The sequence below is a fragment of the Parus major genome, chromosome 1A (assembly GCF_001522545.3).
Source record: "Parus major isolate Abel chromosome 1A, Parus_major1.1, whole genome shotgun sequence".
NCBI classification, from domain to species: Eukaryota; Metazoa; Chordata; class Aves; order Passeriformes; family Paridae; genus Parus; species Parus major.
Window position 1 is genome coordinate 31,065,942 of NC_031773.1, and position 14,903 is coordinate 31,080,844.

Below are 14,903 nucleotides of genomic sequence, written 5' to 3' on the forward strand. Positions count from 1 at the left end.
TCCGCACGGAGCCCGGCAGCGGCGAGGCGGCGGCACAGCCGCGGGCCGGGGCGAGGCCGGGCCGCGCTCCCCACGAGCAGCGGCCGCCCCCTCAGAGCCGCGCGCGGGCCGCTCCTGCCACCTGGCGGAGGCTGCGCGCAGCGGCCGCCGCTCCCGCCCGCCGCCGCCTCCGCGGAGCCCCCGTGAGGCACGGCCGCCTACAGGAACCAGGTGGGCTTGGAACGGCTGCGGAGAGGGAGACCCCATGACCTCCCTGGGCAGCCTGTTCCAGTGCTCTGCCACCCTCAGCGTGAAGCTCTTCCTCAGGTTGAGATGAAACTTACTGTGGTTTCGTTTATGGTCGTTGCTCCTCATCCTGTTGCTGGGCAGCACTGAAAAGAGTCTGGCACTATCCTCTTGACACCCGCCTTTCAGATAATTATGTCCATTAAGGAGATCCCCTCTCAGTCTTCTCCAGACTAAACAGCCCAGCTGCCTCAATCTCTCCTCGCAAGAGAGATGCCCCAATCCCTCAATCATCTTTGTTGTTCTGTGCCGGACACTCTCCCGTAGCTCCTTCTCGTTCCTGTACTGAGGAGCCCAGAACTGGACACAGCACTTGAGCTGTGGCCTCACCAGGGCCGAGCAGAGAGGGAGGATCACCTCTCTCAACCTGCTGGCCACACTCTTCCCACACCCTTCTCATCTAAACTTATCCTCAGAGCAGCAGCCTTTCCACCTCGCTATGACAGAAAGCAACTTTACACACATAGTATTAGGTATTTGATTTAAAAAAAAGTTTCAGAAGGCATAAACATAAAATTAACTCCTTAGCATACTTTACATCAAATGCCTGTAATTCTGTTTAAACTCTCAAGTCTACTGGCTATATAATGAGGGGAAACTTTTAAAAAAGCAAACTTGTACAACTCACACCATTCTCTCAAGACTGTTCAATTAAAATGGCATCAATATAGAAAAAACACCTGTCTAGATTTAAGTTAAAAAAACTCAATAAATAAGAAATCATGATACAATGAATGCAAATATAAACCTCCCAATAAATCATACAGACTACTTCTCTGCCATTTTTTCCCCATCTAAAATTAAATGGGGTTCAGAGTAGAATAGGTGCTCTCTCCCCTTAACCTTTCTTGCAAACACGTACATCACACATGTACACAGGGTTAAATACAGGAAAAGGACTATAGTTTGATGTTTCTATCCAATACTGAACTGCACTTGGAAGCATTCCTCCTGGCTCCTTTGAACTGAATCTATAAATGCACATCTTAAAACTCAACAGATGAAAATTGGAGGATTTGATTTATGACACCTTCAGAACCTAAGCTTGTTTATTTCCTTTTAACTGGAACAATTGTAATACTGACAACTACTGACATTCACTGTTTTTTAGACAGGGCATTAAATTATCTGGAAACACAGCACAAACTTGCTAATCCCAGTTTCAACAAAGAAAACATCATTTAGATGTACTTCAAAATGGGGACAATTTAATTGCTAAATGTCTAAGTTAGGCAATAACAATTTGTGTTGGCTTTCCACAGTGTTTTACTCCATGTAGCTGCATATAGCTGGACAAGACAAAAACTGTCCAAAAACCCACATCAAATAAAGGAAAAATAATTTTTAAAAGCCTTTTGAAAGCCATGGATTGCATTTTATTTGAGACTTGAGGCAAAAACAAGGAGACCTTTAAAATTCAAAAGGAGGTTGGGGGAAAAAATAATAGTATACTAAATGCTCCCAGGAAAAGGGGACAAAGCCATCATTAGATAAACCTATCAGGTCAGACTCTTTAAAAAAAGTATCTTTATCTACTCATTATTTTCACTCAGTTCACAAGAATCCTTTGCAGCAATTCGTATTTCAGGAAAAACCACCAAGAAGCCTGCCAACATGTCCAGGAAACCTGAGCTTTCACCAAGTGCCAGGTAAACTGATCCACTCTGCTGGCACAAAACCCTTGTACATGCTGCACATCTCGACTGCACTGACCTAGCCCAACAATACCCATGACGTTCCAGTACAAACAAGGACTGATTAAACAATGTGCTGTGGAAGAGGCCCAAAGTCTCCATACAAAGACTAGATGGAGTATAAGCTAGCAGGAAGTTAAATAGAGGCAGGAGGAAGATCAAGCACTGCAAGCTCAGATGAGACACAGAAATGTTGATTTTATGAATTGCTCCCTTACACAGATGAAAGAAAACACTCTTTAGCCTAAACCAAGTATAAGTGCAAAATTCCCTTCAGAGCTCAAAGTAGAAACAGTTTAATTATCTACTTCATTTATGCTGACCATTTTTTAAGCTTTCCTGTAGAACTTAATGCTGAAAGTACATTGCAATGTGGTAGTCATTTTATTTATCAAAGACAATGATGACCTTCAGTCCTCTAATAAAAAAGCAAGTGGGAATTAAGATACTGGATCTGTAGTATATGAACAAAGATGCAGGGAGGAAGATATTTAGTTCAGTTTAGAAACAGATCTCTGTTTAGAAACAGAGAGAACAGATTATTATGAACTATACAAGGAATACCTGAACATCATAACTGTTGTGAGTTATCCAGCTTTTCTGCATTTCTCATCCCCTACCCACAAAAGCCCTTACAACCAGATCCGTGAACATAAGCTGAGATGGTCTTCTGTGTGAACACCTGGTGAGATGTGAAATCAAAATAGAGCAGTGCAATAATAACAGCCCTATTCACTCAGACACATTCAGGAAGGCAGCAATGGGTAACACACATGCAGCTCTCCTAAGAGAGATAGAGTACTTGAAACAGCCCTTCCATACTGTTACTTTCACTGCCCAGTGCCACGAAACTCCACTTTCCATCTCTCCTGCTCTTAGAGACAGTTTCAACAGGAGAGAATCGTGTCACACTCTCAGAGCCTGGCACACTTCTGGCCTCAAAATTACACCAACTGAAGCACAAAATTTGCGTTCCTCTTAGGCATGCTCTGAAGCCACTAGGGCACGGTGCATGGGCCTAAATCATCTCTCTCTTTTCTCTACGAAGAAGGGAGCAATCTAGTCCTCCCTTTCTGAAAAGGTGTGCTAAACTAACAGATTTTAATGCATCCTCCTCTTTCTTTTCATTTAGCAGAAACTGAGCCCACTACCCACAGTGCATAAATCTGCCTGGACAACCCCCACTGAAGTATGCCTAAACTATGGCTGTGAATGCTGCTCCTGGACCTACCCACCTGCAAGTCCAAACCCAGTCAGTGGGTCTGCTTGCCTGCACTTCCTTGGGAAGAAAGAACAATCCAGCAAAAGATAATTGTTATTCAGAACTCAAAGTGAAATACTATTTGTAACAACAACTGTAGTCACTAATTAAATGCATGTACTGGACAAAATTCACATACATCAGGAAAAACGATGATCAGATATTTCTTTTCAGACAACAAATAAAACCACAGGGAAACACTAAAATGCTCAAAGTCCTTTTCAAATAAGAGGCTTTTCTGAAAACTACAGCAACAAAATTAAAAAAAAAAGAAAAAAATTAATAGTATCAGACCTCCCAATACCTGATCCACATGTACTTGCTGGCAGGCCAAATCTTTGCTCTGCCTGACAAGAATGACTTTCAGTAATGTGGAGAAGTGAAGGGGGAAGTTGTGAAGGAGGAACTACATCCACTACAGAAGAAGAAAAAAACAACTTCCATAGGGAAATAGATGGATATTCTGTTCCCATAGGGTCGTGACTTCCTGACAGTTGTTCAGGCTGTATAGAAATCAAGTGGGTGGTTGGAATGAACTTCATGCCCCACTCACCCACAAAATCTGCCTCAGTGAAGAGCTGCAGACACTCTACAGTCAGCTGCTCCAACACCTGTGTGAGCTAGGGGTCATTGGACCTAGCAGCCTTTGCTGCTGCTCTGGTATGGCAACGAGACTTTATAAAGTGTATGCCCATATACTCAGCCTGGTAACAACTGCCAGTGCTGAAACCTGCACTGTAAGGCAGGTAAAAAATACTGATCTTTATCTTATAAAAGGAGGGGGAGAAGAAAATTAAAAAGTAGAGCATAATACATCAAAAATTCACGTAATTCATTACCATTAGCCACAGTGCTACTTGGGAGTTAAGATGCAGCTCCTGCCTCACAGGGATGTACCTGGTAAGGTGTTGAGGCTCTTAAACAGTTCTGTTCACACTCAGATGGTGTTAAAGCAATGAAAAGGAAAAAAAAAAAAAAAAAAGAAAAAACCCTCTAAGTCATCATCATCTCCAGGTCATGTGACTCAATGTAAACAACAAGGACTTCAGAGCTGTGAGACATACATACCATTTCCTTGAATGCACTTTCTATGGCCCCAATAACCAGGCACTCATGTGGGATCTTCTTCTCAGTGAAGAAGCGTGTTGGAGGCGTGCTGGGCGAGCCCGGGGCTCCCACACCACCACGCAGGGAGGCTGCTCGTGTCAGTGTCCTGCTGTTGGTGGATGGGTTGTCAGGCTCCTCTCCCAGGCAGGTGGGTGGGAGGACGGCTGTGTTCCTCAGGATGTCCACAATCTCCTGCAGCTGCTCCAGGATATGGTGCTGCAGCAGTTTGGAAGCGACCACAGCTGCCCCTGACCCAGCATGTCCATCAAACAAGGACCAGTAGTACAGGTTGATCCCATCTGTGTCCTGGAGAAGCAAGAGGGGGAGAAAGGGAAGGCAAAGAGATGGTCACTGTTACACAGTTGTGAGCAAGGTGACTAGTAGCACAGAGGCAGCAGGTGAAACACAGAAAACTTTCCCAGAGGTACATTCTTTCTGAAATACAGAAATATCCACAGTGTCAGTAAAACTCTGGCTGAAAGAAGAGATGCTTATTTTTACCACGCATCCCTACCATGTTTTATCTTATCCTTAACCTCTTAAAAAAAAAAAAAAAAAAAAACCAAAAAAAAAAAAAAAGGAATGAGAAAAGCTGAACTTACAATCTTTCTTACCTTACAGCCATCATAATTTATAGAAGAATAGCATTTGAATACATAATGAAAGATCAAAATTCTACACAAGGCAGCACCTCATACTTAACAGACCTTTTTTAACTAGGCATGAGACAAAGGACCTCAGTTTGACAACCAGCAACAAATGTGAGCTCCACTTCCACAATTGGTAGATAAAGTCCATCCATGCTGGCAGATAGGACAACTCAGGTTTTCCCTGCCTGTGCCAGCCCAGGAAACAGCACCAGAACAGAGGTCCTCGAGGATGACAGCTGCACTTCATCTGATCTAGCCTCTGTTCACTGCCTGGTTCTTCACAATCCCCTAAAAAGTTTCCTGTATAGTACTGGAAATGGGGGGATACCCTATTGTTTAGACAGGGTATTAACCAAGGGCTGGAGACAGAGTACCTCTGGGCACCACAAGCTCCAACATGCATGGAAAATACCAAGGAGCCATACTCTTACTAACCTCAACATTTTCACCAAATGAATTTGATTCATTTAGCAATCCTCAAGAAACCATTTAAGGCTTGATGATACCCATCTTTGCATATTTGGCAGGAGCATGGGGAAAGAGTCTTTTCCTGTCTTTCCCCTCCATTTCTTTTAATCCTGCACCTTTTCCCAGCTATGCAGAAATAACTGTTAGTGTGGCTGCCTTGCAAGTTGGACGTGGGTGGACTAATACTGATTTAGAAAGAAACAACTTTGCAAGGGACAGGAATGAAGCTATACTGTTGTAAAATACCTCATAATAAGAAAGAATAACCTAGATCTCACTGCAATCAAAGAACCTCAAAATTACGTGTATGTCGCACTGTGGTCTAATTTAGGATGACAGACGTGATTTGTTTTGTTCACCTGAACACTTCTCTCTCACACTACAGATCAGCATAAAGTCTAGGCACCACCTGCATCCCAGCACCTCAAAGCACTGCCTATTACAATTTTATGGACAGGGCTGTGAACTGCAGCTCCTTTTACTTTCTGCTGTTTCAGCTACTCCACTAAGGTGCCATGATAATAAAAATCACATAGAAGTCAAGGTTTTTATTTTATTTTTTTTTGCATACAGCATTGCTGATGTGATAAAGTTCAAATATATTCTTAACCAAAGCATCAACAGCATAGTCATCTACACAGCAGAGAGCTCCTCCAAGAGGAATTCATTAGTCCCTCATGCACTCTTCATTTCATTACTGAAATGCTGTGATAAGGGGGTATTGTCCTAAAGTACTGTTTACTTACTACAGTAAAGTAAGCAGGATATATCCTAGAATGGTGAAAACCCAACATGTGTCCACATTTCTGTACACAGTTCCTTAGCCAGGAACTACCCCCCTCTCCCCCTGCACTTACCCAGCCTGGTAAATTCCTCAAAAAGCCTCTGGTGAAACTTCCCACCTGGAGGCAGAACTGGCAGTTGTACTACCTTGCTCTGGACCCAGAATCCCTCCAAGTTCACACAACAGTTGGCTGTAAAAATCTGTGTAAGTAACTTTTAAGGGCTAACAGGATTAGCAACTTAAAAACTTGCTTGTAAAAATAGATGGCTATTCATGTAAAGTATTTTGCCAACAGAAACAAGTTTTCCAAATTGAAAGTGTTTCAGCTGAGGACTGAAACTATTTATTCAAAATGACAACACTTTGAGTCCTGGGATTTGTATCTCAAACCACTTCTGCTCCCATTCTTCTCTTACGAGTTTGTCTCCCTGGCCAAAATCCATGTTATGATGTACCATGGATAATTCTTCCACAGTTTTTGTCCTCATGTACTTTAAAGGTGCTACTTCTTTGGAAATGTGCTCTCTTTGGGGGGAAAAATCCCCAAGGCATTTCAACTCTGACCGAGACTGAAATATTTTAATATTGAAAAGGAAGAAGACGTTTTGTCATTGTTCTCCCCTTGTCCCCAAACTGGAACAGAAACTTTTAACTGAACAAGTTTAATCCGCACTCCTTTTTCATGAGTTCTCCAAAGAAAATCCCCCAGCAAAGTCTGTGTTGCAGCTTTTCAAAAGATGAATGAGAACAGTTATTTACACAATTTACTCTGTTATGATCTCAATGCTGGATATGTCCTACACTGATTAAGCCTCCTGTGAGTTTGGGAGTTAAATAAAGACAAGACTGGGATGCTTTAAAACAGATGAAAATAGCCCCAAACAAAAAGGTAAATTGAAATGTTTCCACTTATTTCCTCTAAGCCAATGGTCAGCACAAATTTGGACAGAGAACTTCACATGGACCTGAGTTGTATTCTCACACTCACTGACATGTGTCATCATGGCATGGCCACATCAAGAGTGGTGGTCCACCGTTTTTGTCCTTTTTGGAGTAGTAATTCTTGATCAAAGAGGATGTTGCTTCCAGTTCAGCTAAGTTCAGACATCTACACTGCACGCATCCAAGATAGTTCTCTAAATTGCCCTTATGTTGGGCAGACAGAAAACCCCCTGCATTTTCAAACTATGCACATTTCATTCCAAAGTAGATTTATTTCTCCCTAGCAACAGCAGAAGCACTCTGGATAACTGTGAAGTCTGTATTCTAAGCACTCAGAGGAAATGACTACCATAATGCTGCTCTCATACAGACATTCTGTGTGAGATGCTCTAGAGCCTTAACATCAGTTGGGATCTGCAGACATTACTGTAACCTAAATATTAGTCTTGAAAAACTTCTGTGTATTTCTACAAAGCTCCATTTACTTTTCAACTAGCAAAGAGGAAAACAACAGATAACCTATTAGCTGTCTAAAAAAGGAAGAAAAAACAAACTATTTTTCCCCACCATGAGAATAAAAACAGCTCCTATTTTAAAAAAAATAATTCCCCCAAACCATACCAATTCAATGACAATTAAAAATATGATGCAACTGAAGCAGTGACTCAGTGAACAAACAAGGGCCAGCAGTCAGGGCACACAGATGAGGCAAAAGGCACAGAAAAGTGCATGCTTTTCCTCACACAGCTGAGATGACCTCTGCAGCTGCCAAGTGATTACTTGTTTTTGTGTGTTCCTGCATTGCTGTTTGTCCTCTTTTACATTTGGGAGCTTGAACTTCTTCCCAAAAAGAACTGACATTCTGCAAACTCAGAGAACAGGACATATATTTTTACTAGCACTGGCAGTATTCTGCCAAAAGTAGTCTTTCAAACACCAGTCTTCATTTCTTCTTTTATCTAGACAGAATCCTCAAATAGGAGTGTGGTCAGTCACCACAATGATTTATTTTAGGTTTTCATTCAAAAGATTCTGGCCTAACAACAGGCTGAATAACTACCAGAAACATGAAGAGGAAAGGAACCCTTCACTGCACTGACCTTACAATTAATTTCCAGAAGGTACTAGGAAATTTAATAAGCTTCAGGCTCCTCAACTGCTGACTTAGCTTTCAGGAAGGTTCAGGATTCTCCTGGGTTTTGCAATTGTAAAATATAATTAAGACATGCAAAGTTTTGGGTCAAGCAACAGACCAGAAATCATGAGAGAAATTGCATATATATACATAATTTGAGCTCAATTATATGAAGGAAAAAAAAAAAAAGGGAAAAACCTTACCAATAGTTAGTGATCAATCTGGGACATGCTTCTGAGGTAAGCTAGGCAGCTGTCTTATGTTGCAAACCTTCAGATTGTTGTTATGGAGCTAATTTCAAACAGGCAAATAAATAATGCTGCCACTAAGGATTTATTCTGGGAACTACAACCTACCCTGACTATTATTATTCCAGATATGAGCTACAGTCACAAAACACCTAAGAGTGCAACTTGAGTTCTCATTAAATCTGAGCTGGACCAGCAATTGCTAACCTAATCCTCAGAGAAAAGCCTCCTCATGTTACGAGTATGTTCAGCTGCCTGTGGTAGGCTACCAGTCTTGTGCCACACATGCCATCCTAGATTTGTGGCAAAGAAAACTGCAGAATTAGTAATGATGTATCCTCACATTACAATGACAATTAATAATGCATTACATTAAGTTCTGCAGCCTGATTATCACTATGACAATATCCTGGCACAGGATTTCCATTTTGCTTGCTGATGGTTTTCAGCATTCATCATGAAGGTACTCTGTAGTTAAAGGCATTTAAGATTAGTACAAATGAAAAAGATGTGCAATTTAACATGAATGTTCTTGAATGGGGACAGACAGGAGATATGATTAATCAAGCAGCAATGGAGTGGGATGGGGGGAAAGAGGACAGAATTAACTTAGGGTTGAATTTAAAGAGTCTTTCCTTTCATTGCTCTTCTCATTTTATTACCCACCCTTTCAAGGAAAAAACCATGTTTATGCTATTTAATAGACTTCCCAGGATTTTTTGTGTGTGTTTGGGTTAAAGAAATGTTCACTTCTCCATTTCTGCATTTCTGGCCTACCACCTCTTCCTTTCCACCCCTGGAAGTCCATGTGGATAGTCAGGACCATGATAATGGCAGTCAACTTGTGTGGACAACACATGGACCTCTAACTCCCTTCTGCTGCTTTTTCAAAGCACAGGGCTGGATTGATTAAGCAACAGGGTTAGCATTAAGCAACAATCACACAAGTCTCAGATGTAGCTGATGTTTCACAAACTTCCCAAAAAGCAGGAGAAAAGATGGCATATGCCATTCTCAAAGAGTCTGTGGAAAAAAAGAAAAATCTGAGGATGATGAAAAGGATTCTGTTATATAAAGTTTAAATTTCAGTGCCTATTTCCCTGGTGCTCCACACTGTAAAAAAATTCTTTCAATGAACTTCTTGCCTCATTGCTTTTTCCTTCTGCAAGGTGCTTAATGACAGAGACAATTTCAGATTGTGTGTTACAGTGGGATTTCCCTATGAGGTATCTACACTATTTGCCTCTAGCTTTCTTACTAAATATTTCATGGGATGACATTCTATCATTCACTGCAATGTCTAAAGCCAGTATTTCTAAATTTTTTCATAGAAATTAAGTTGCACCCTCATCACATTTACCGTGAAACTCATATACGCCTTAAAAAATATCTGCAAACAGGGTTGTGTGAGGGGTATTATACCTCAAAAGTACAAAAACACAAAAACATGACACAACATAAACATGTGCTTTTTTCCTCCCTCTTTTTAGATCTATTCAACCAACAAAAGATGTAGCAAGGAAAAAATCCTACTAACTGCTAGTGTAAGACTGCCCTCTAGTAGAAAACTTTCTCCAGGAATATGCTGCCTGTTTTAGGAAAATATACTACAGAATTAAATACACAAGCTGTACTCTAATATAGGTTTTCCACAACTAAATAATAGGTGTGACAGCACTTATTCTAGTGCCATGCAGAAAAATAAATAAATCTGTAGACAGAACATATAAAGAACAAAGTAACAAGTAACTAGAAAACAGTATACTCTATTATATGGATCAGCTGGCTCCTGACTTTCAATCTTATGCTCCTTTTTGGTCAAAATACGTCAGAAATAGAATCAAGAACAGAAGATTTGAACTAAGTGTTTCTCTCAAGAAACTTGAAAGGGAGTGGCTGTTTCTTCCAAAATCAAGATGAAAGATACAGAATTAAACTAGGAAATACACTAGCAAAGAGAGAAAGAAAAATCAGAACATTCCATGAGATTCTTCTCATAAAATCTGTGTAAGTAGATATTTACTGAGGAGATATTTACCTACAATCATGAAACATCAAATGGATAAAAAGAGCAGCTTTTAAAAACATGCAGTTTATTGACCCTACCATTACATTACTGCAACAGTACAACTGTAACAATGGATAACATCAAGGTTAGTTAAGATGCCTTTCTAATATCAAAATTATTTTAGATCCCTATATTTTTAGTGCAATCTAATCTTATTGACTATTTAATGTTTGGAAAAAAGTTCCTTCTGAAGAAGGTGATGAACCATGGCTTTTGCTCCTGAGCAAAAAAGCTTTTGATACTGGAAGTTAATCGGGCTTTGTGGAACAATGCTACAAAGATTTTTATGTCACATGCAAGTCCCCAAAATATGCAAAAGCAAATTCAGGACAGTTACATTTGCCCATATCCCAGATGCAGAGGCCCCTGACCACGTATCTCACACAACAGGTCTGAAACTTTAATGTGGTATGAGACCAAACCTCTTATCTCTTCACTTCAAATCTCATGTCTCTTTTCTTCTCACACATCTCGTCAAGATGTGTGCACCCAGGCTGGTGTGTGCACAGGCGTCTTTGCAGTGTGCCTGTGTGCATGGCACAGTGACACCCTTAGTGTCAAACAAACCCATTACCTGGACCAATGAGACTGGCAATTGTCTTGTTGCATTTTCTACACACAAACAAGCACTGTGGCAAAATGTTTGCTTCATGGAACATAATTAATGCATACAAAAGTTAAATACACTCCTGAAACCAAGCATCTTCCTGAACCAACAGCAGGCAGTTGCATGGACTTTCTAGGAAAGGCTTTTAAAAACACAGTTAATTAAAACAAATTCTGTTTTGCTTTGCATGACTATATGTAGAGCTCCCAGTCCCAGCAAGTTCTGGGCACAAAAAGTTCTGGGCAAATCCTGGGCACAAAAAGTTTGCAAAAATGTACTTGAAAAAAGAAATCATGACTGTCTGAATACAATGAGGAATATCAGCACACAGGAATTGAAACACGATTTAAAGAAAGATTTTAAAGAGGAAAGAACAGAGCCATTTGCAAACCCTGAGAATCTGTCAGTTTGAAAATGCTGCAGCAATAAAGAAGTATGAAACAGAACTGGAGGAGCAAGAGGCTGGGAGGGACACATTACAAGAGGAATACTTGTTTCTCAGGACCCCAATGAATCCTGCAGCCATCAGGTACAGCAAGCCAATTCTGGGAGAGAGACTAAAGCAGACTGCTAACCACCACCTGATTTAAAATAGACACAGTCCACTGAAAAACTAATTATCTCTTAGGGACAACCTGTGTTCTCCAGCAGCAGGAATGCAGCATATTCACATCATAATCAACATTCAGACAGGGCATTTAGTATTACATGGTGAAATGCTGGAATTGAACATACACTATCAATGACTGCTGGAGACTGAGCTCATGCTTAAAGAGCAGATGAAGTAATTAGCCAGTCAGAAAACAAGACAGATGAAAAATAGCAGATGACTGCCAGTAGACAAGTGTATGGCATACACCACACTTCACACAAATAAGAGAAGCTACAGTCTGCAAAAATCACTGAATTTTGTGTGCTGGATGACCTTACTCTACCTGCATAAACCAGAAGGTTATCCTGCTTTAGTAGATGATTAAATTAGAGAACACGGTGTCTTTCCAATGTTGGCTGAAGATGAGGTTTAGTGGCTTAGATATAAGACACATTTTAACAGCCTATATTAACCTATATGGTTCATACAGGTCTTTACCTGACCCCTGTGTAGGCACAGTGAAAACAGCTGCCAATGCAGTGTCCACAGAGCTCCATGTAGTGCAATTGTGCCTACATGACAGTGCCGAAACTCAGAGCAGATGGAAGTTGACCTGTCATTTTGTGGCACCATGTATAAATTATTTCTGTATAAATTAATTCTGTATTAATTACAGAACCATAGAATGGTTTGGGATGAAAGATACTTTAACGATGATCTGGTTCCAACCCCTCTACCATGGGCAGGAACACCTTCCACTAGACCAGGCTGCTCAAAATCTCATCCAACCTGGCCAAACTTCTCTGGGCAACCTGTTCCAGTGCCTCACCACCCCCACAATGAAGAATTTCTGCCTAATATGTAATCTAAACCCTCTACTAGTTTGATGTCCTTACTCCTTCCCTTGTCACTACAGGACGTTGTGAAAGCTCCTCTCCAATTCCCTTTAGGTACTGGATGGCCAGTCTAAAGACTCCCTGGAGGCCTCCCTTCTTAAGGCTGAACAGCCCCAACTCACAGCCTGTCCTCACAGAAGACATGCTCCAGCCCTTGTCTTCATCTTCAATTTTCACAACATTGTATTTCAGAAATGAAACAGAAAAATCCAGGAGCATCCCCTTGACTATCTTTAAACTAAATATCTTAGATGCAAGGAGCACTTTTCAATGCAAAAAAAATTAAGTAGATGAGCTATGAAAAATACAGCGAAATGTCCTGCATTTAAGCAGAGATAATCAATAAGAGGTAACTGAAAAGTTACGAAATATTCAGAAAACACCTTTCAGTGCCATATTCCTACATACTTTTATATTTTTTTTGTGTTTCTTCTCTGACAAGATACACAAGTTTGCTTACTGAATTGTCTTTCAGCTGGAGACCTTCTCCATTGGGCAGCGATGACCTCCGTTTTGTTGAAGAGTTCTTGTTTGGTGTAGAATTACTGCCTCCAGCTTTTTTCTTGACAAAGAGGACTTCACAGCTGGCTTGATCTTCATTGTGCGTGCTCTTCCCTGCATTTATTACCCTAAGAAAAAAGCAAAACAAAAAAAGAAAACAGTGACCAGATGAGCAAATCATAGAAGCCTCCATCTGTGTTTCACAATGGGACTCGAGATGTATGGAAGCAGAGTCCAGCATGTTGCAATTACTGACTGAATTAAAATACCTGACTGCCTCCCAGAGATACAAACATACACACAGGCATACTTGCTTATTTCTGTACACATACACATGACATAACAAGCATTTCCTGCAGAACTATGTGAAGAAGAACCAAAGGTTCCATGAGCATATTTCACCCCTAGGCATACCATACTGTTTTTAAAAAGGGACTACTTTATGGATGAATGATAACACATATGCCTCCCAGTTGAAACATGAGACCCCCATTTGCTTTTCTACCTGTCAGCATCTCTGCTATAAATAATGAATCCGCTGGCTAAGAGTGTGCATTCTGTCAAGTTCCAAGTCTTTGCACAAACAAAATGCTTGCTATGAATCTACAAAGCTGTTACTGCTAAAGGCAGTCTGTTAAATGGCATATACTAGAAATGCTATGACAGAAATACAAAGCAAAGGCTTTGTCTCCGACAGGCAAGGCAAGCTTGCTTGTACCACAGCGATAAAGTGATGCATATTAAATACATCCCTCTAGTACTGCACAACATAACCCCCTGCCCTCTCGAAGTCTACTTCAAGTCATCTGTCCTACCTGCCCTGCAGAAAACAGAAGATTTGCACTAAGAGCTGCAGGCATGCAAAACCCAGCACTAAGAGCTCAGTACAAGCTTTTAACAGCCAAAGGCATTCTGAGACTTGTACCACAGCTTCCTCCCTTTGATCAGTCATGAGGCTGAAATAACAGCTATGCTACCAAGTTTTTAAGATCTTAATCAGAAGCCTGTGCTAACCAAAATACTGTGGTTACTATCATCAGTCTCAGAACAGTCAAGCTCAAACACATTTTCCACTTTTTACATGAGAATCTCATCACAAACTGACCAGTTTTGCATCGGTTGACAGCCCTGAGTTCACAAGGGGAAAATCTATGCAAGACGGAACAATGTCTTGATCCAAGCAAGCAGAGACACTGTGACTTTATGCAAGCATGTCTTCTTCCACAAACACTATACACCCACTTCTCTTTACTGTAAGGTTTGGGTCAACAAATTGACCGATACTCAGAGACAGTATTTCCACAACTGGATAAGCACTGAGTTTCATATCAGGCACACAAAGTCTTTAGAAACAACCGCTGCCTCCCCAGAAACTAAAACAGCTTGAAGGCACATCATGATCCTAATGGCAAGTTCAAGACATACCTGACTTTTGAACTCTAATGTTTTCATTACAGTAAAACTTTACACAATAGGAAAATACTTGCTAAAGGCTGTTGAAATGAAAAGAAAACAAAAATCAAAGGAAGGCTTGCAGGGAATCCTAGCTTGCTTGCTCTTGCTGAAATACCAGGTCTGTTTCAGCTCTGCTTAAAGGTAAGGCATTCTTTTTCACTTCCAAGGAGCAATATGATGCTGTGCCATGCAAATGAGTATTCCTCCCTC

The 14,903-nt window shown here is 40.8% G+C and overlaps 1 protein-coding gene across 1 annotated transcript in view; it reads right to left on the bottom strand.

Annotated features, from left to right (window-relative positions):
* PPM1H (protein phosphatase, Mg2+/Mn2+ dependent 1H) overlaps window positions 1-14,903 on the bottom strand; it is a 128,030-nt gene that overhangs the window by 59,499 nt on the left and 53,628 nt on the right. Inside the window, exons 2-3 of the mRNA XM_015627289.3 lie at window positions 13,198-13,366; window positions 4,309-4,653 (exon numbers count right to left, since the gene is read on the bottom strand). Coding sequence (XP_015482775.1) covers window positions 4,309-4,653; window positions 13,198-13,366 — 514 coding nt within the window. The remainder of the gene's footprint in view (window positions 1-4,308; window positions 4,654-13,197; window positions 13,367-14,903) is intronic.